Here is a 22058-nt window from a genome sequence, read left to right on the forward strand (position 1 = left end):
TTCTTATTTTTGATGTTCAGTTACTAGATATAGATAATATGTTACATAGGTTAGGGTTTAAAAAAAAAAAACCTTTCTTCTTATAACTGCCTTACAAAACAACGCCTTGTTTCAACTTTAACAAAAATTTTCACGACATTTTTTGTAGTGTTAAAAGATCTCCATGACCAGTCTAGAGTGTCGTCTTGAGTGTGTATACTTTATTTATAATTAGTAACATTTGAAGGATTCACATCGATTGTTGGCTAATATGTCAGTGTAATAAACCAAACAGTAAAAGCTGGACATGTTCCACATTTTAGACCGATACCTGCCGGAGGAAGGGCGCGACCTCAAAAAGGAGGGAAAGGTAAAGCTGTGAAACACCTATTCCTACAATTAACCTGTAGTCTAGAGGCTTTTAATCTAACCGACTACTAGGGGAAGAAGGATGGAACCACCAGTAGACCTACATTCAAATTAATATTTACAATGGAGTAAATTTACAACGCTAGTAGTGAAACACGTAACTTGATTGGCTCATAGTCTTGATGGTCTGCGCATGTCCAAATTTAGATTTATAACTAAGACAGTACGTGACTAGCCATGTTTGTTTTTCTTGTTGTTTTTTCACTATTAATTCAAAGTCTACACTATACATGGCTCAGATTACATCTTTATAGACCTTGAAACTCTAGCAGTCGCAATTGTTGTACAATCTATCCATATATAGAATCTATCTAAAGATATAGATCTAGAACAGGATCTAGAATTGATCTATAATAAGGTAAAAAAAAAAACAGGTCATCAAGGCCATCTTGTTAGTTGTCTCTTTTAATAAAGAATTGTGCTTTTGTATTTATTTTTGGAAACACCCTGAATAGGTCTACATCTATATTCTATTCTATTAATCCTTTATCTTTTTTTTTTAACATTGTCAAGTTCAGAGTTTGACGAATAAGCTCAAAAAAATTAAAAAAAAAAAAATTGTCTGTGAAGTAAGCCCTATCGGAATGCTAGAGTTTCATGTGAGATTGTGGAGCATCAGCCCTGCAGTTTTGTGAGGTTTGGATGAAATTGGAGAAATTCGATTTTCTCAAAGTAGAGTGTAGAATTGTTCCATTGAATTATTATTTTTATTTGGTCTTAATGAACCTTATTGAATGTATATCTTGATAGGTTACACATTTTTTAAATATTTCATTTCATTTAAAATTCTAAGTAAGGATTGCGCCTCAAGAGTATTTCTAAGTAGGAAAACATACCAATAAAATATCCACATGTGTCTCTCTGCTTCATCACGTCACGTGGTTTTGAAATGACACTGGTTTATATCCTATTGGTCCGTAAATTTTGGCAGAAAGCGTTGGTGATTTCACCGAGTTGTCCCCCGTGTGATTTTGAACTTCCTGTGTGCCGTGGTTGTGGTGATCAACGCTTGTGTGCGCACTAGAGTTGGCTTCTCGATCGACTGACTGACTAACTGAAGAAAGCTGCACTTCTTGTGGGGCGCTCGCGTCGATTGGAGGAGGCTGGAGCTGATCTACAGCACTGACCATCCGTCTATTGCTGTCCACAGAAACGATGTTTGCGTTCTGGAAGGTCTTCTGGCCCAAACCGTAACTAACGACCTGCCTACTACTGTCTGTCGTCATGTTTTCAATAGTTTTCCCGCCACTGAAAATGTGTGCCAGATTGGGACCCGATCCCATGCCGTACAGCGAAGATTTCTGATCATATGTGGGAAATCCCGGAGAATTGAAGCTGACAGTGCTTAGAAGCACTGCCCATTGCTGCTGGGTAGTTGGCGGGGCTACACCTGCCCTGCGCATGAACTCGCTGATGCGGTTCATCTCCTGCGGAGTCAGCTGCTGAACAGCGGGGCTACCCGCTACGCCGTTTATTATCCCGCCACCAACAAGAGGCGAGCTATGGGCTGGGTAGTTAGTCGGCAGTGTGTTTGGCAGCACAGTTGAGCCCACAACTGGCATAAAGCTGTTAATGTAGGCGGGGTTACCGACTCCCACGGTTCCGTTAGAAATGTAGGTTGGATACACTTGAGGTGTGACCCCATTGATGTTATTGTTGATCTCATACTGGGCGGCCCGCTGATGCTGGATCAAATCGATCTGGTCCTTCATTGTTGCGGACTGCATCCTATGAATACGCTCTTGGGTGTCAAGGTCTCGCAAGCGCAGAAACTCTCTTTCCATATTCTGTTGGCGTAGCCTCTCGAACTCAATCTGTTTCTCCTTTTCCATGATCTCTTTGGCTACTTCCAGCTCAAGTCGGCTCTTTTCCTGAATTCGCACTGTCGATTCGTACGTGAACTTTTTATTTTTTTTCCTGACGATCTTTGGCGCCCGTCCCTCTTCTTCGCTGGAGTCATCGCGCGTTTCATCTGTTGGGCCGTAATTGTACTCTGGCAAGAGGATTATGTGCCCTTTCTTGCTGACGTATGCCACTCCAGCTCTCTTTAGGCCTTTGTTGTTTTCATCGTCATTGCTGTGCAGTCGAGGCGATGGCAGCTGGTCGATCCCGTTGGCAAAATCTATATCACCAATGTCGTCTGCATCGGAAAAAGACGAAGCTTCAGATTCACTGTAGGCAGCACTCGGAATGTGACGCTGAAGAGAGTTGCTGCGGCTCCCAGATAAAGCCCAATTTTGGTCTTTTAAAAATTCTCCCAATCTGACATCTTCTGGCTGTTGAAAAATGTCTGCGATGCTATCAGCTTTGTACTTGTCCTTAGATTTGGGCTTCTTAAAAAGCTTCCCCGAAGCTCTGCTTATAGAACCAAAGGCACTTCTCATTCCTTGTTTAAACTTTCGCACACTTCCAAATTTGGTCTTGTCCTCCGCAGCCGGATGTGACGTCACATCGCGCAAACTTTCCGTTTTGTTCAACGCCGAGTTTGTCTTCTTTTTCTGCTCACTCTTTTTCATATCGTTGAGTTTAGTTGGGATTATGGAAGATTTAAATCCCTCTGAAGGAACTCTCTTGTGCGACATCGTTATTTTTTCATCCATGATGTCATCGTCAGAGTCGAGATCAAGTTCCGGAATCCAGTCAGGAGAGAGAACTCTGGTACTTGTATTTGAGGAGCTGATACTCATCGCTTCGGATTGTATAGAGTGACGCTTGGTCATGTCTACGCTCTCGGCAATTTTCATCTCGTCTAGCTCTTCTTCATCGTTCTTCCCGTCCAAATCCGCTGAGACTTTAGTTTGAGCTTCGCTTTTAACTACACCCTTCACATCTAATTCCGCGGGCGTGTCATAAAGTTTCTCGGTGGATTTCTTAGGGCTTGATTTCGAGAGTTGGCTGGACTCAAACAAAAGAACACGGTCTCCGTCTTCGAGTTTAGTGAAAGATGGCTCGCTGGCCACTTCACTGAGACTGTTAGTGGATGCCAATTTCCACCGCTCTTCCCTTGCTTGTGTTACCTTGGCGAGCTCCTCTTGGAATACTTCTGATGGACCCTTTGGTTTTTCTGGTGGAGCTAGGGTTTTAGGCTTCAGAATTTTCGCTCCACGAGCTTGTGCTGCCAGGACAATGTCATGCTGAAGTAGAGAGTTCATAACTTTAAAAGATTTGTTAGAGCTAGAAGCTGAGGTCGACTCCAAGTTGGATATTGGCGGTGGAGGTGGTACCCCCGAGCTTGGTATAGTTACATTAGAAGCCTTGCTGTCGTTAGTAAGTCCAGATGATGTTTTAAAACTACTTTCGTTGGTATCGGAGTGAGGATCGTTGTTGTTATTCTCTTCTTTGGGTGTTTCAACTGATTCAACTTTCTTAAGTGATTCTTCCAGCCTCTTTAGAGTTTCTAGCTGTCTCTGTGTTTCCTCTTTGGTTTTCTGTAAAAGATCGAACCCAGGTGGTTGAGCTTTGTCCTTTGTGTTTTGTGGTTCTATGTTAGGCTTAGTGAATAGTTTGGACAGCGATGGTGGTAAAGGGATCTGGCTGGTGGTGGGTGTCTTCTTCTCATGCATGTTTGTCATGGAATATCGCTTGGGGAATGGTTGTGGAGCGGGTGGCTTAGTCTTAGCAGAAACGGACGAGTTGCTCCTTTGGGGTTTTAGATGGGCGGATGCGTTTTGCATTTCATAGTCAGCAGGGGGCTCATTGCTTAGAGTGTATCTAAATGGTGGCATTGACGGAGGTGGAGGAGCTGGTGCTTTTTTCTTTTTAGATTTGCTGACTCCTGTTTCTGAGCTGCCTGTGCTCACGCTGTGGGTGCTGGACTTTCGGCCAAGATTCTGAAGATCAAAGGGAGATTTAGGCACGTTGCTGGAAGCGCTGATGTCGGCGCTCAGCATTTCCAGTTTTTTTCCGGTCCGTTCCTCGATGTCTTGAGATCTCTTCTGCCTTCTAAGCTCCGTCAGCTGGGCGTAAGTAAGGTTGTAAGAGTAATCCATGTCAAATGTGCTCTTCACGGGAAGTGATGTGGTTGTGGGAACTAAATCGGAGAAAGGTTCTTTGCGAGCAATGTTGTACAAATGCTCGCGCGGGTCCTCAAAAATGACAGTATCTTGGAGAGAGTTTCTGCTGGCCAAAGACGTCTGCCTTGAGTGCCGGAATGGCTTGGAAGTTGTGGACATCCCTCTGTCCATCGACTGTGCTCGCTGCAACTTGTTCCAGTTTTCTAGGTCACCGTCAACACTCGACGACAGCAGATCTTCCCCAGATCTGCTCAAATGGAATCCGTTGGTGGCGTTAGATAGCGCCCGGACGTGACCATTAACCCGTTTTTCGCCGCTTAGTTGACCAGTCGGGCTTAGTGAGGAATTCTCTTTGTTAAGTCCGGGCATGCTGGTGCTTCTCCTGATGGAAGCAACCTCGTTTAGTTTGCTGTTTGAATCAATCGGGAATACGTAGGCGTAATCAGGGTGGAGTTTTGTTAGATCCTGGGAGACAGGGCGAAGCAACTTTCTGGCGCTTTCAACCTCGCCCATGCTATTTGGCAAGACCTTGTTTTCAGGGACTATATAGGAGTTGTTCTTTTGATTTGTATCCAGTGGAGGACTAGATGGAGGCGCAGGAGTTTGAATCCCGGTATTGATAGATGTTGTAGTAGTTGTTCTGGGCAGTGTATTGGAGGACGTGTGAAAGGCAGTGGAGTTATTCTGTCCCATGTTTCAGGTAGATGAGCTCAAGTGTTGAAAAAAAAATTGTTTGTCTAGACCAGAAAAAACATTCTTATTCTGTTTGTGCAGATGGAACTCCGCTGTCATCGACAAGAGATTCTGGAAATAACAGAAGTAGTTTAATTAGAAAACGAGATTTGTTTGTGTCTCATGAACATAGCAAGCATTTGTATTTCATTAACTCCATAATGTATTACAAATGTACATAAATATAAAATCACACTTACAGACATCTAATTGAACACACTTACACACATCTACTTTCACGCACAAACACAATTAAATAGAAGCAATCTAAATAACTTCGTAAAAGACTTAAAATGTGTCGCCAGTGACTATGTGTAGAAAGGTGTAGGCAGCAGTCTTATATGATGTATGTCTATATTTCTTTCTATCCAAAAAAAAAAAAAAAAGATAATTACGTCCTACGTTAGTGTATTTAAGTAGGTGGGTGGGTGAATAAATGAATGTATTTGAAAAAAATGTTAAATATTACTGAAATAAAGAGAAAAAATTAATGTAATCATCTTGTTAAGTAGGACAAAACATTTGCTTTAATCTTATAAAAGTGTTATTTCATTCCTGTTTATAACATTAGTGTAGACAACTTTATTTTATTAACATTCAGCTTTTTTTTTCTTCTTTTAACTGCAAACGCCAAAAAAGTTTATTCTAAAAAAAATATATTCTCAAACAGCACAGGACTAAGGGTCCTCCCCTCTCCCCTTTATTTAGATTAAAGACCCTGAAGGATTTTGAAATATTTATGAATAACTTTGATATAAAGAAATCATAATCTCCAGATTATAAGGAAACTTTAAGTCACAATTAAAATGAAAGATTGAATTATATCTTAGGCAAAGATACCGGGTCCTCCCCTCCTATGGGCAAACCACATCATTGAAAATATTCAGGTACGCACAGCTCTGAATGCATATCATGTGAGCTATGTTGACAAGACAATGGGATGATCATTCTGGAAAGGTGTTGTTGTTTTTAACTACGAAAAGAATTGTTGTGTACTTCTGAAATTTAGGTGCTGGATGAGGCCAGTTTGATAGCTGGAAAGTGATGAGACCAATTTGGTTGTGGGAAAGTGAGGAGGCCAATTTGGTTGTGGAAAAGTGAGGAGGCCAATTAGATAGTGGGGAAAAAGATGAGGCCAGTTTGATAGTGGGAAAGAGAAGGTGTGGGGTTGCTGAGAGATGAGAGGGTGATCTATTAGACCCCCTTTTTTTTTTTTTTACATTATCCTCTCAGCCAAACAAGATACGCCCCCGTGTGTCTATATGTCAACATACTTCTCTAAGAACGTGTGTTCATACATTCTGTACACATCAATACATTCTGTACACATCAATACATTCTGTACACTCTCAATACACCCGTTGTACTACGGTTGTACACTCTCAATACACTTCTTGTTTTCTCTTCCCAGAACTTCCTACACGCCTCCACCCCCTAGGACACGTCATCCTTTGAACTAAGTTATAGCCACAAGGGAGTGAGAATTAGTCATCCCCCAAATACTCCAGAAAGTTAATAACAAAATATTCCCCCCACACACACACTGTTGACAGCCTGACATTATACAAATCATTTCTTTGTAGCCATTACATCATATGATTCATAAAAGCCAGTATTCCTTCAAAGAAGATTATTATGCCCTCATCATGTAGAATCAGGGTCGGATCTACGATAGACAACTAGTGCCATAGCCTAAAACTAACAATAAAATAAAAATAAGCACATACTAAAGGTAAACAAAAAAAAAAAGATTACACGGACGATTTATCAGCATTCTAACATCAAAGACATTCTTATTTCAAGTCTTCAAAAGAGGGTAGTGGCTCCCACAACAGCTTGCCCTGGGGCAACACATACTTAAATCCGGCACTGTATAGAATAGTTTCTTTAGTTGTACATGTTAATTAGATACCAAAACGGAACTGAGTAATGCCGGTAAGGCGTTCCATGACCAATTTGCACTTAATAAATTTGCACTGAAATAAATAAACTATTGTTTCAAATATTGAGCATTTAACCTAATATCTATGTACCAAGCCCCGATCATGTTAATCTACAGAATGTCTCCGAATCTCGTCTGCTAGAAAAGTTAACCTCTTCTATATATAAAGATCAGAAATAATCTGAACTTTGACTAAATCACTGACATATAAATCTCCTTGGGCACGACTTAGTTTGAAGACAGATAACGCCCTGTCAAGTACAATCTACTAGATAACTTCACAGGCGACCTGGTAAGGGTTATCTCGCACGAATAAAAATTGGTGACGTCAAGTCCCTTTTTTGTTAAATGCCTTGACCTTTTGATAACGTTTTGATCGCTAAAGTCATTCGATAATTCCAAGTTTGACTTGGCATTACCAAAAGTCTTTCCTCAACCTTTTAATAAAAGCAATTATGCAAATTCCTATAATCCATGTCTTAAATTACACAAATCTAACATGTACCAAAGGGAGCGATTTCATGGGGGTTGAGAGTAAATAAAAAAAAAAGGAGAATTTGATTTAAATCTAGTTAGATGTAAGGGCGAGTACCCTAGTTGACCTAGGCGACCTTAAGTCCCTAGTTGATAGCACCACCTCCAGGAAAATACTGTAAACTGGCGAAAGAATGAAATGTACAGTAATTGCTCATTTACATATTTCGAATGTTCCTTTATAATTGAAGATTGTTACATCCTAGCCCAAACCTCAAGCAGGACGTGGGGGATGGCGGCGGGCAGGGCTCGAACGTCGGACTAATTGAGACCACAATCTAGACAGCATACCAAACGACCAGGCAGCCATCCAACATTGTAAGTTACCAAGTCTCTAATTATTGCGCGCGTTGTGTATGGTGTTGTAAAAGCCATTGATTGTGGTTTGGGTCTCACTAGGACACATTTATAACACGCCTGGAACCAACTGAAAGTAAACAGTTCTTTTCGGATCGCACTAGGACACATTTATAACACGCCTGGAACCAACTGAAAGTAAACAGTTCTTTTTGGATCGCACTAGGACACATTTATAACACGCCTGGAACCAACTGAAAGTAAACAGTTCTTTTTGGATCGCACTAGGGCACATTTATAACACGCCTGGAACCAACTGAAAGTAAACAGTTCTTTTTGGATCGCACTAGGACACATTTATAAGGCCTGGAACAAACTGAAAGTAAACAGTTCTTTATGGATCGCATTAGGACACATTTATAAGGCCTGGAACAAACTGAAAGTAAACAGTTCTTTTTGGATCGCATTAGGACACATTTATAAGGCCTGGAACAAACTGAAAGTAAACAATTCCTCTCTTTGGTCGTAGTTGGATTTCTTTGTAAATATAGTTCAACCTTCTTACAGTTTCAACCTTCTTACAGTTCCAACCTTCTTACAGTTTCAACCTTCTTACAGTTCCAACCGTCTTACAGTTTCAACCTTCTTACAGTTCCAACCTTCTTACAGTTCCAACCTTCTTACAGTTCCAACCTTCTTACAGATCCAACCGTCTTACAGTTTCAACCTTCTTACAGTTCCAACCTTCTTACAGTTCCAACCTTCTTACAGTTCCAACCTTCTTACAGTTTCAACCTTCTTACAGTTCCAACCTTCTTACAGTTCCAACCTTCTTACAGTTCCAACCTTCTTACAGATCCAACCGTCTTACAATTTCAACCTTCTTACAGTTCCAACCTTCTTACAGTTCCAACCTTCTTACAGTTCCAACCTTCTTACAGATCCAACCTTCTTACAGTTCCAACCTTCTTACAGTTCCAACCTTCTTACAGTTTCAACCTTCTTACAGTTCCAACCTTCTTACAGATCCAACCGTCTTACAGTTTCAACCTTCTTACAGTTCCAACCTTCTTACAGTTCCAACCTTCTTACAGTTCCAACCTTCTTACAGATCCAACCTTCTTACAGATCCAACCGTCTTACAGTTTCAACCTTCTTACAGTTCCAATCTTCTTACAGTTCCAACCTTCTTACAGTTCCAACCTTCTTACAGATCCAACCTTCTTACAGTTCCAACCTTCTTACAGTTCCAACCTTCTTACAGTTCCAACCTTCTTACAGTTTCAACCTTCTTACAGTTCCAACCTTCTTACAGTTTCAACCTTCTTACAGTTCCAACCTTCTTACAGATCCAACCGTCTTACAGTTTCAACCTTCTTACAGTTCCAACCTTCTTACAGTTCCAACCTTCTTACAGTTCCAACCTTCTTACAGTTCCAACCTTCTTACAGATCCAACCGTCTTACAGTTTCAACCTTCTTACAGTTTCAATCTTCTTACTGTTTCAACCTTTTAGTACCCCTCCCTTCCCTCCCCAACGACATTTAGAAGTTATTCTACATATAGGTAAACCCACTGGATTTCTCATCAAAGAAATACATGATTTAAACCAATGTTTCCCAAGCTTTTTCCTTCACGGAACACTTCGCACATTCTGAGTATTTAGCGGAACACTTTGTTAATTTTTTTTTAGAGAGTTTGATTCCCGAGGTGGCCTACTAGTTAATTCTTCCAGTAGTTCGTGGAACGCCTATTCGGGTCTCGCGGAACACTAGTGTTCCTCGGAACACAGTTTGGGAACCACTGGTCTAAACTAATACATGAGTGGGACGTAATTATCTTCTTCCTTAAAGGAACATCAATAAATTATAAGATAAGAAGCTTCTTTTACCTCAAAGCCAATAAAAAAAATGTAACCTCCCCCCATAAAAAAATATAATGTTATCTTTTTCTGTTAAGGGTGATATAAAAGTTATATCCTGGTTGCTATATTAAGTCCAGGAAGATATAGACAACATTCAGACAATCTTTTAGTTTTTGGGCTATAAAAAATATATAGAAATAAAATTTCTGTATTTTTATTTTTTCAAGAATGCGGCAAAATAATTTAACAAGCAAAATATATAAAATACTTTAAAAAACAAACAAAGCTTATGTAAGGGAAAGAATCGCACAATTACTGTTATATACTACAAGATTGATTTTATCTTTTCTACATAAAACACAATTAATTACCGGCAATTAATTAACTAACTTGTGTTTTTTTTTTAATTGATTCAGGTGTTGTCAACGACAATGGCTAATTGTGCAAAGTTTCAACTTGATCCGAGAATGGGAAGTGGGAGAAATAAAGTGTACAAAATTTGAACCAGACAGACAGACAGACAGACAGATTGAGTTGATATAAGATTTTTTAGACCAGATCTTCGTCATCATTTGACACCTAGAAATATATTGACTGGCGACAATGTAACTGTCATGTTTTGTGCCTCATTTGTTGACGCTACCGGTATATAAAAACTCAAAGGGCCGGTACAAAATCTGTTAATTAATTTGGTCCTTACACAAAAAGAAAACTTTGTGTTTGTTTGTATTTTTAAATATGAAAGAATAAAACACAACATAAAATCCTTATGCCAGAGTTTTTGAAACCTTACATCAAAAAGAAGGCGACATACACTCTTTATCATATGCCTGTCATTGTGATTTCAAGGGTTGATCGTAAATTAAGAAATGTCGAACGTCTTTTAATAGATCAATAGATTTTTTGAAATTTTAGAGAAATATGATCAGAGAGTGTTCTCTAATGTTTGTCTTTCCTCAAATCAAACATTAGATCAAAGAAAACATTTTTGTTTAGGGTGTTCAGTTTTAACAATGCTAAAAGAAAGGAATAGAAACATGTTTTTTTTTTCCTGCTTTTGATATTTTTTTTGTATTTTACAATATCTTATAAAATACAGACGTTACTTTAAAAAAAAAGTTTACGTCCTACGCGTGACTTTAGGTCAATCTAGTCATACATGTTGATCAATGAGTTAAATTCTGCCAGCCAAATCATTGGTTTTCCTGGCTGACTCAGGCAATCCATTCCCTGCTCTAATAATAATAATAATAATAATAATAATAATAATAATAATAATAATAATAATCTTTATTATCCGTAAGGAAATTTGTCTTACAATTTGTGCATTACCAAACAAAAAACATTATAACTATAAGAAACCAAAGTGTACATTCACACCAGACTCACTCATAATTTACATGTGACAAAGTTTATACCAGATTGTTCTTATTTAATGATTTGATTGCCAGGGGAACAAAAGAGTGTTTGTGTCTGTTTGTCTTTGCTATCGGTGTCTTGTATCTCTTTTGTGATGGTAAAATCACAAAATCCTGACACAAAGGGTGATTCTTTATTTCAAGGATCTTGTTAGCTTTTTTATAGATGTTTGTCTCAAACAATTGCCCAAATGGGGTTTGTTTTTTGCCAATGATTTTGCCAGCAGCATTGAGGATTCTATTAAGTTTATTCCTATTTTTAATGCTCAGATTGCCATACCAGGCAGTGATATTGAAACTGAAAACATTGCAGATGTGAGCGTGATAAAACATAGCCAAGGCCTTTTCGCTAACAATAAACGAGGACAGTTTTCTTAGTAGTCGTAATCTTTGCTGCCCTTTTTTGCTGATATAATCAGTATTTGCAGTAAAATTTAGTTTATTGTCTAGGATAGTACCAAGGTATTTAAAGGTTTGCACAATTTCAATAGTCTCTCCAGCTACAGAAACAATATCATTTTCCTTCTTGTCCCTGCGAAAATCGATTATCATTTCTTTGGGTTTTTTTACATTTAATAATAAAAAATTATCTTTACAGTATTCTTCAATGTGTTCTAATTCTTTGAAATACTCATTTACGTCTGAGCTCTCTGAGAGCAGGGCAAGAAGAGCATCATCATCAGCGAATTTTGTGAAGGAGCAACAAGAACTATCGGATTGAAAATCATTGGTGTACAAAATGAACCACAAAGGCGATGTCACAGCCCCCTGGGGCGCCCCTGTGTTAACTATGCGTTCATTAGATATAACATTGTTTACCCTAACCCTCTGAGCTCTCTGGGTCAAAAATTCATTAGCCCATAGTATTATGTATGGACTAATCTGCAACGCTTTCATCTTTTCAATGAGTAAATGAAGTTGTATAGCGTTAAAAGCTGATGAGAAATCAATAAAGAACAATCTTACATAAGTGTTCGGTAAGTCCAGATGTTTGTAGACACAGTTTAAAATATTTAGGATGGCATCGTCTACACCTTTACCCTTTTGGTAAGCAAATTGTAAAGGGTCTAACTTATTGCAAAGATCATTCAGAAGAAACATTTTAACCAATTTTTCTAATAGCACTAGGAAAGAATGAATATTTGTGAGCATTTCTCCATTTTCGCTCATAATAATAATAAGGCATGTGTTCGAGTCAGAAGATTAATAATGAGGAATAAAGTATTTCCCGTGTCTACGCAGCCCCAGCTGTGACATATATATTTTGCCACATCTATCGCAGGCATAACCATTATCCGCCGGTGGTCGATTTAGATTTTCTTTACGCCGCATGCCTCGAATGTGTATCCATCCCGCAGCCTTTGTAAGTGACCTTCAGCTGTCTCATTCTGAAGCGACATGCAACCAGGTGCTCTCTTAAATGACAGTTAAAGCAAGTTGGCGCTTAAACTGGTCTTTAAAGCGTTTCCGTGGTCTAAAACAGCTATCAGTTCAATAAGCAAGGGGTAACAGGTTGAGATGAGCTGATTAAGTGAGTAAAGGGATGAGCTGATTAAGTGAGTCAAAGGATGAGCTGATTAAGTGAGTCAAATGATGCGCTGATTAAGTGGGTCAAAGGATTAGCTGATTAAGTGAGTCAAAGGATGAGCTGATTAAGTGGGTCAAAGGATGAGCTGATTAAGTGAGTCAAAGGATGAGCTGATTAACTGAGTCAAAGGATGAGCTGATTAAGTGAGTCAAAGGATGAGCTGATTAACTGAGTCAAAGGATGAGCTGATTAAGTGAGTCAAAGGATGAGCTGATTAAGTGAGTCAAAGGATGAGCTGATTAAGTGAGTCAAAGGATGAGCTGATTAAGTGAGTCAAAGAATGAGCTGATTAAGTGAGTCAAAGGATGAGCTGATTAAGTGAGTAAAAGAATGAGCTTATTAAGTGAGTCAAAGGATGAGCTGATTAAGTGAGTAAAAGAATGAGCTTATTAAGTAAGTCAAAGGATGAGCTGATTAAGTGAGTAATAGACCTATTCACTAATAGATTTAGAAATCTGTGGTGATCGTAGGTCGAGTTGAAGTTTAAGAAGCCTAGTCACTTTCCGCAACAATAGTTTTGAATGACCTCTCCTCTCTAAAGCACGTGACATCATAAAATCTACATACTGTGTCTCTCTATAGTGACTGCAATCAAGAGGACACGCGCAGACGAAAAATTAAAAATTGGCTTTTTTTTTTCTAGTTACAATACCTCTATTTAACTTGTAATTTGTGGAACATTCTGGGCTAATGATGAATCCTGGACATGGATCTTGAAAACGGTTCTAAAGATTTTCATAGACATTTGACAGTTGATGTATATCGTTGGGAAAAAAATACTAGCTCGATGACCACGCTGGGAAAACTCTAATTTGACTTTTATAATAGTCCGGGGTGTGGACTGAAATTAATTTAAATTCGGCTAGAAAACTAGAAAATATTTATCTTGAACAAACTATACATCTTTCCGCATGATGATCCTATTCCATAGACATAAAATATATAGACTTGACAATAAAAGAGTTTTATGAAACGAAAATTTGTGACTGGCAATTTTTGTGTCTTTGCCGATGGCTGCCTGGTCGTGCGGTTTGCGCGCTGGACTTTCGTTTGGATTTATCGATAGTCCCGGGTTCAAACCCTGCCAGCTCCCGTCGTCCTGTGGGAAGTTTGGACTAGGAAGTAAACTATCTTCAATTCTGAAGGAACATCCGAAACAAGTAAAACATTTTGCAAACAAACAAACATTTTGTTATACAGCAGTGAACAGTATAAAAGTAAAAGTATTCATTTTTAGTTAAGCCATAACCTATATAAGTATGACAATCTTGTCACTATTTTTATTTTAAATCTCTAAGCGAGCTTATATCAGGCGTAATCATTTCATAATCTTCATTTTTTTGTTCTAAAACTGTTTTCATTTTAGCTTATTTGGGCATAGGTCTGTGAATCGATCAATCACGGATAAGAATTAGTTTCCGGTTTCCAGTCTAGATCTAATATATAAGTCTATGGTAAATTGGTAAATGCATTTCCCACCTGACAATTAAGATTATTATTATTGCTTTATTCATTGAAGAGTTAAATACATAAAAGTACAGGAACATTTGGCGCACCATCTTCTAATAAAAATATTTCCAATATCACAAACTCATCATTGTTAGACTAGATAAACCTATTAAAAAGTAATAACATGATGTATTCAAAATAACTGATGCGATTTCACTAAATAAAAGAGATTTTTTTTTTTTTTTTTTTTTTTTTTTAAAATATTCTTTGCAATGTTGTGACATGTGTTGAATGTTATATATCTCCATGTATTTATCGTCTGATTAAAGAAACTCGCCAAATCTCTCGGGGGAGGTCTTGACCTACTGGCCCTTCTCAGCGAGAGGTCTTGCCCCCTTTAAAAGTCACTTCAGAACGCTAAGAGTTGACAGCGAGCAAACGCCGTGCGTTTAACTTGTAACATGCTCGGGAAACGTAGCGATAGCCGCTGAAATTGGCCATGTACTCGATGCAAACAGAGGCCAAGTGTTCCTTTCAAACGAGATTCTATTTAGATTGGTTTAACGAAAATATGAGGACAAATTTGTTCAAAGCTCCTTGGTGGCAACAAGAAGTTAGCTCTGCTCCTCAGTGTCAACAGACAGCGGGAAGAGTTACGGCCCCGATGGGGATACGTCTGCAAACTTGATTGCTTAATGTTTGCTTTGCCATTGTCCTAAATTTATTGGTCAGCGAGACCACACAAAAAAATGTGTCGGGAAGGCGTGACATTTTTATAGAACTAGGTATAATTCTTTTAAGGAGCTGGGTTTGATCAAAATCGTTTTTGATAAACATTCGCAGCTTGTTAAGTCTCTTTGAGATTTTCAATTAGTTTTAGATAGAACGCAAAAATGGAACTGTGATATTATAGCAAATGAATTTGACTAGAGTAACACCATTATGGCTGCCTGGTCGTGCGGTTTGACCGCTGGACTGTCATGGATTTATTGATGGTCCCGGGTTCAAACCCTACCCGCTCCCATCCCCCGTCGTCCTGCGGGAGGTTAGGACTAGGAAGTAAGTTATCTTGAACTCTGAAGAAACATTCGAATTATGTAAAACATTTTTTTTTACAAACATTAGTGAAACTTAGAGACGCTTCAGGACAGTAGAATATAAATAAACAATATACATAAAATACTAAACCCAAACTTGCATATACAAAAACATAACCTAAGAAAAATAATCAGAAAAACAGAAAGATATAGGCGAATTTCTTATTCCATGGGCTAGCACAAATTCTTATAGAAGAGCTCTCCTTTTTCCATAGTGCCGTTAGAGCATAGAATGGCCTGCTTGAGACAGCCACAATGACTTAGCAGAGTGTAAGTCTCTAAATAACTTGCACGACATGATTTATACATGGATACGGATAGGAAGTAAATATAAGATAAGATAAAAAGAAAATACTATAAATATACTATAATATCTGGAGATAATAGAAGGCCTACAGGTAATTATAAGATAAGATAAGATACTTTTATTGATCCAATGAAATGGAAATTCAGTTTGACTACAATTGACAACCTCAGCGTAACTACTTAACAAAAACAATATGGATGAAAAATTCAACACATACACATTCACAACCAGCGCTTTATGAATTGGACTTCTATGAACTTCTCGATGACGACAGCTGATCTTGTAACACTCTGACCGATAGTGGGATAAAGGAGATTTTAAATCTTTCTGTTTTAGTCCTAATGGAAAATGATGATTCTTAGATTCAATGCAATGGTGACTGATCTGTCTCGAGAACCTCTCGGTTCGGGATCCAAGCGCTTTACCACTCAGCCACCGCGCCTCAAACCTAAGTGTACTTTCTTATATTAAATAATGTAACTTTATTGCGTCTAGAACGAGAAAGCAAGAACATGTAAACATTACTTATCACATGGTCTATGATCTTGCACCATTGGTACGCTGTATGTATGTTATTGTAGATAAATATTGTGTTCAAATACTGAAGAGTTAAGTTGATTATGTATAGCAAGCTGGAACATATGCAAGTAGTTCCAGTCATTGTAGTAATCAAGCCGCCAGACCCTGGCAACGTAAGCTTCATGCTACAAACTATTATAAAGCACATTGACAGTTATTTAGGCATCGGATATGGGCTGTGATGTTCTTCAGCGCTGTCTGAACGTAAGAGCGTAAGCTCACATCATCCTTGGTTGAAGGGTGCAGCGCGGAGCTATAGACTTAATGGTCAAGATGATTTTAGTGAAATATCGTCAGAGAAATAGCGTAAAAGACCTTTATTAGGTGTATATGTTTATCAATTGACTAAAAAAAACAACATATGTACTCAACTAGCTAGTTTTTACGCTGTGGTTTTTTTTTATGTGGTATTTATTAATTATTAGTAGGCCTAATGGAGCCATTCAAAGTTCACACCGAGATTTGACAAATACCTGATACCAGCCCCGAACGTAGGTTTCAACATGTACGCATATTAATTCTCGATCAAATCTTTCGTTTCAATTTAAGCACACGCATTCTATACATAAATAATAGAAGGCAAATAAGTACACACAACCAGGTGATTTGTGTCAAAAATAACAGCATAGTAAAGCAGAAGCTCTGTCCAAGGTCTTTATCAATAGGCTCAGCGGGTGGTGTGCTTAAGACATGTGAAGATGTAATACATAGCAAAAGTTCATCAAAGACTTAAAAAATAAATTCTCTCTAATACGACAATCAGTTCTAACAACTAAAGAGTTTCTTTCTAAGACTAACACCATACAAATACAAGGATTGGTTCAATCCTTCACAAAGAAAAAAAAGGATAACACTTTTAAGTTAGGTTGTGAAAAAAATAATTAAAAAATTACCACAAAAAAAGAACGGAAAATAATGAATGTTCGGTCAAACAGATCGAGCCTATATCGAAGTGAGCAATTCTTCTTATGATTGTTCAATATTGAATCACATATAGCACTACTACGGACGCTTTAAAATATACAATTCAAAGTATGTAAATGTTTGAGTTTTAAGCGTTTTGATTTTTTTTTAGAAAATCATACACCAAAGATATAATAAAAGATAAGGATTATATTCTTACAATTTTATAATCACACCTAAATGTTGTGGACACCCACTTGTCTTCTAATTACTTGTCTGACACTCAAGTATGTAGGCCCTAAATCCAGCTACGGTACTCTCTATGTTACACCTTTAGATACCGTACAGGTAGATATGGTGGGCCTTCAACTACCTGATTCCTTAGTAAAGTGAACCCTCAAGCATCATGCAATAAACCATGGTGGACTCTCCTAGCAAACTTAGAACCTCAGGGCTATCTCACCTTACAACAAATAACTACAGTGGAGCGTGAGGCCTATGGCTTTTACCTATCGAAGCTTAACATTGACACATAGACTATACTAAACAAGAACACGCTTAAAAAAAGGGGGGGGGGCGGAGGATTTGAAGAAACAATATTTGAGATTTTCATACTAATGTTTTTTTTTCAAGGTAATCTGCTCTTTATTACATGTTAGTCTTATATTTGATTCTACAGAGCTAAAAAAAAAAAAAGAGTTTCAAAAATGTATTACAGTAAAGTTCCCCTTTCAGACCTTGCAATCCATGGGGCAGATGATGTTAAGGTCATCTGTTTCTCTGGCCTAGGGTTTACGAGCAGGATATCATGTGGCCAGCACAACGACCAACCGTCTTTACTTTCCCTAACTTAAGTCAGATACCCATTAGAGTTGGGTGGACTCAGGGGCGCCCTAAAAATCCTGGAATTAAAAAATCTCAATCTTCATTGAGATTCGAGCCCAGGACCTTCAGGTTCGAAAGCCACGCGCATAAATATTCAGCCACCGCGCACCCACAAAATTTATTACAAATTTTCAAAATATATCAATATATCAATCCTCCTATATTCTGTACATCGGATATACCAAAAAAAAAGTGCTATTTTTAGATTTGCCTCAATTTTAAGCAAATCTCATAGAAAAATAAAAGTAAAATGCATCACATTTTTTAAAGTTTAGCCACATCAAGTCCACACGAAGTCCACATGAAGTCCACATATCGATCAAAAGAACCAGTTATTATACTGAACTCAGTGTAGACTAAGAATTGCAAGGTAATGTTTTGTAAATGAAGTGTGACTTTAAACTTGTTTTAAAAAAATACATTTCTTCTTACCATTAAACAAAATAAACGTTTAAAGGACACATATCAGAGGCTAGTCCATGCCTTGTACAGATGTAATCCACTGGAGAACTTGGCAAGTGTATAGATCGAGATATTACAAACACCAATAAAAAAAAAACAAAGTCACGAAAACAATTTTGCTTCAGAATCCCACGTGATAATTTATCAGTTGTCTTTTTTTTTTATCCACATCACAAATCATATTCTTGAAACAATTCACATTTACGACCCGGTAAAAGTCTATGGCAGACCGCATGAGTCAACATTATGATCTACAATGCGTGCATGAATGGGGGATGGCTGCAGGGTGTACTTACAAACGTCGGGTCGCGGGGCTGGGAGGGGGGGGGTCCGTGAATGCATGGGGTGGGAATGGAGTTGACGTTTATCTGACATCAAAAGATATCTTACTGACACAAATATAAATTGTCAACAGAACAGGAATACTGTGTCTTATTTTAACTAGGAGTAGAAATATGAAATAGTTGAAGAACCAGTTTTGTGGATCTATAGGTAGATGTTACCTGATAGAGTTTTATGGTCCATATTTTGGAGGGGTAGAGAGTGGGGTGATTGGGTGTGTTTGTATTGTGTGTATTTGTAGATGTTTATTGGTAAGTGTGTGAATGTATGTGTGATTTCTTGTTTTATGTTTATAATACTTTAATCCAGTGATTCTCAAGATATGGCGCATTGTCTCTATACGAGTGGCGGACCTTGGAGACGGGGGAAACAGACTTTGCGATATTCTTTTTTAACAACTCTCTCATTCTGCGTTTATTTTCTTATACAAAAGTCTGTTTAAAGCGTTGTAACCATCTGAACCATATTAAACTAACGTATTCATTTTACTAGAGATATTATTTGACTGTAGATCTGTCTCTTTAGTTGATCAGGGCCGGATTTAGAACTCTTAAGGTCCTAAACCTTTGAAATATAGGGACTTTTAAAAAGTCCAGTTATTATTTATAAGTTCCAAATTTGATTTCGGATACCTAGAGGGTTAAACTGATATACAATGAAAAGTATAAAGTATCTTTAGCTTAATATCACTATTTTTCAGATTTTGTTTTCATAAAAACTCACTCGGACAAATTTATGAGTGAGGCGGGGGGTAAGGGGGCAAGAAAGTGGGAGCCCTTAGTCCTAGCTTGTGCGGTATATATGTACTGCACTGTAGTTGAAGTCTGTAGCTTGGCGCTAAAGCCAAAGGTAAACTTGCACAAGAATATCATTGTAGCTTCTACGTGTTCTTCGATTCCCACTTTTGTCTTGGTCAAATAAAAAGGAAACAAGAAAATTGAATTATTTATCACTGTCAGTAATATGGAGGCGCGGTGGCTGAGTGGTTTAACGCTTGGCTTCAGAACCTGGGCTCCTGAATTCAAATCTCGGTGAAGACTGGGATTTGAATTTCACGATTTTTAGGGCGCCCCTGAGTCCATACAAGGGCCAAGAAACAGATGACCTTAACATCATCTGCGCAAGGTCTGAAAGGGAAACCTTACTTTTTACTTTTATCATAATATCCCTTTAGCATTTGACTACACCCATGAAAAGGTTAAACACAATCAATGTATGAAAAACAAAATAGGAATGTTTATTATTTTATTACGAACAGACTTGCGGCGTAGCATACTCCGCTATTTAGTGACGGATAAACACTTCCTGAAAGACACATTTATGTGCGCATGTCTGGAAAGCGAGGAAGGCGCGGGTGCGGGAGGGAGGCGGGAGGAGAGTTAGAGAGTCGGCGTGAGTGCGTGGTGTTCCACAGAGAAGATTACTTGTTCTCCCCCCCCCCACCTCTTTTTTTCTAAGCCGCGCTCTCTGACGTAGCGAAAGTTACATGGGATAACTCTAGTCCGACTTGCAGAAATAAAAGAGTTATCTTTCCAAGACTTTTTCATCGAGGGCTAGAGAGTCGGCGTGCGTGCGTGGTGTACCTGTACTCTAGAGAATTATTTACACAGAATTTTTTTTACTTCTTTGTTGGAAATGGAGCGCTAAAATGTGTAGCTTGAGAAACGCTGTGAAAATTTAAATAAACAAAGAAAAGGAGAAGGGAGAGAGAGAGAGAGAGAGAGAGAGAGAAAGAAAAGGGAGGAATTATAACTTTTAGCCAATTCATAGGGTAAGTAAATTTGATATTTTTTTTATCAATAAAACTATTTTCTATTTTTCAACAAAACATAGCGCCGAGATTCGGAACCAGATGTCAAGCAGATGGGCAGGACTTGGGGACAGTTGGAAAGATTCACCAAGAACCAGACGTGGATACACGCAGAGAGGAGATGATGATCACTATGTATCGTAGGCGTGACCAATAGCCATGGTCAAGGCCGTTGCCAACTCTGTCATAGGACAGCTGCCTCTAGCTCATAACACGCGTTTACAATATTATTAACTTTATTATAAGTCTAATTAACTTTGCTATCACCTGCTGGTACGGTAACATTTCACTGGCACAATGACATAGACTTAATAGACTAATTTAAAAAGTATCGTATGTCACTCGAACACAGCTACCATCTCTTGAAGAGCTTTTTCATGAAAGATGCCTTTCCAAAACACTCTCGATTCTTAAGGACAACCTGCACCCATTAAACCACTGTTACTGAACGAAGTGGCCGTCTCCTTTCCATTAGGACTAAAACAGAAAGATTTAAAAACTCCTTCATCCCACTGTCGGTCAGAGTGTTACAAGATCAGCTGTCGTCATCGAGAAGTACATAGAAGTCTAATTCATAAAGCGCTGGTTGTGAGTGTGTATGTTTTTTCATGTGTGAATGTTGTTCGTATTTGCATCTATATTTGTTATTGTACAGTAGTTAAGCTGAGGTTGTCAATTGTAGTCAAACTGAATTTCCATTTGATTGGATCAATAGAAATTATCTTATCTTATCTTATATCTATTACGATATTACGTCTATATTTACGATATTATTTTTTGGGGTGTCAAATGAAGATGAAAGTCATAACTGCGTGAACTGATTCCCCGAATATGAATGCATGACATTTATCACGTTTGGTTTTTATACCTAAATTTATTGTTTATTAAGCTTATATCAAGTCACTCTGTCTGTGTGTCTGTCTGTGTGTCTGGTCACAAGTTTGTACACGTTATTTCTCCGCCACTCAATCTCGGATCAAACTGAAATTTCTTTTACCAGACAACACAAAAATAAAAAAAAACAATAAAAAAACAAGGTAATAAATGACTTGGTATTTCAAACAAGGGGAAAATAGTACTTGAATGAAGTGGTGGTATAAGCTGAATTAGTTCCCTTTGTATTTGAGTGCCGTCTTGGGCTTAGTGAACATAAACAAGAAATAGAAACAAGAGATAACTCTACAATGTTCCATGTTTTTAGACTCTTCCCTAGCAGAGTGGGTACCGCGTTGGATTGAGAATCCTGAGAAGGCTTTAGCCCGCAAGTTCGAATTCAGGTCGTTTATTTAAAAAAAAAACATTTAAAAAGCGATCATCCAGATTCCTCATTCTTTCTCCTTCCTTTCCAACTGGTCCAGACAAGTGATAGGATCATAGCGTATTGAGGAAGCTAAAGGCATGAAATTGCGCTAAACAAAAACAATTGGT

At 38.2% G+C, this 22058-nt stretch overlaps 1 protein-coding gene across 2 annotated transcripts in view; it reads right to left on the bottom strand.

The window, feature by feature from the left end:
* The window catches only part of LOC106060918 (uncharacterized), a 46809-nt gene that overhangs the window by 4898 nt on the left and 19853 nt on the right, over window positions 1-22058 (bottom strand). Inside the window, exons 1-2 of one of the 2 annotated variants that reach the window (XM_056044177.1) lie at window positions 18449-18758; window positions 1245-5225 (exon numbers count right to left, since the gene is read on the bottom strand). In XM_056044177.1, coding sequence (XP_055900152.1) covers window positions 1278-5114 — 3837 coding nt within the window. In that variant the 5' untranslated portion in view covers window positions 5115-5225; window positions 18449-18758 and the 3' untranslated portion in view covers window positions 1245-1277. Of the gene's footprint in view, window positions 1-1244; window positions 5226-18448; window positions 18759-22058 lie in introns of those variants that run through there. The other variant, XM_056044179.1, reaches the window with a different exon arrangement.

The sequence above is a fragment of the Biomphalaria glabrata genome, chromosome 10 (assembly GCF_947242115.1).
Source record: "Biomphalaria glabrata chromosome 10, xgBioGlab47.1, whole genome shotgun sequence".
NCBI lineage: Eukaryota > Metazoa > Mollusca > Gastropoda > Planorbidae > Biomphalaria > Biomphalaria glabrata.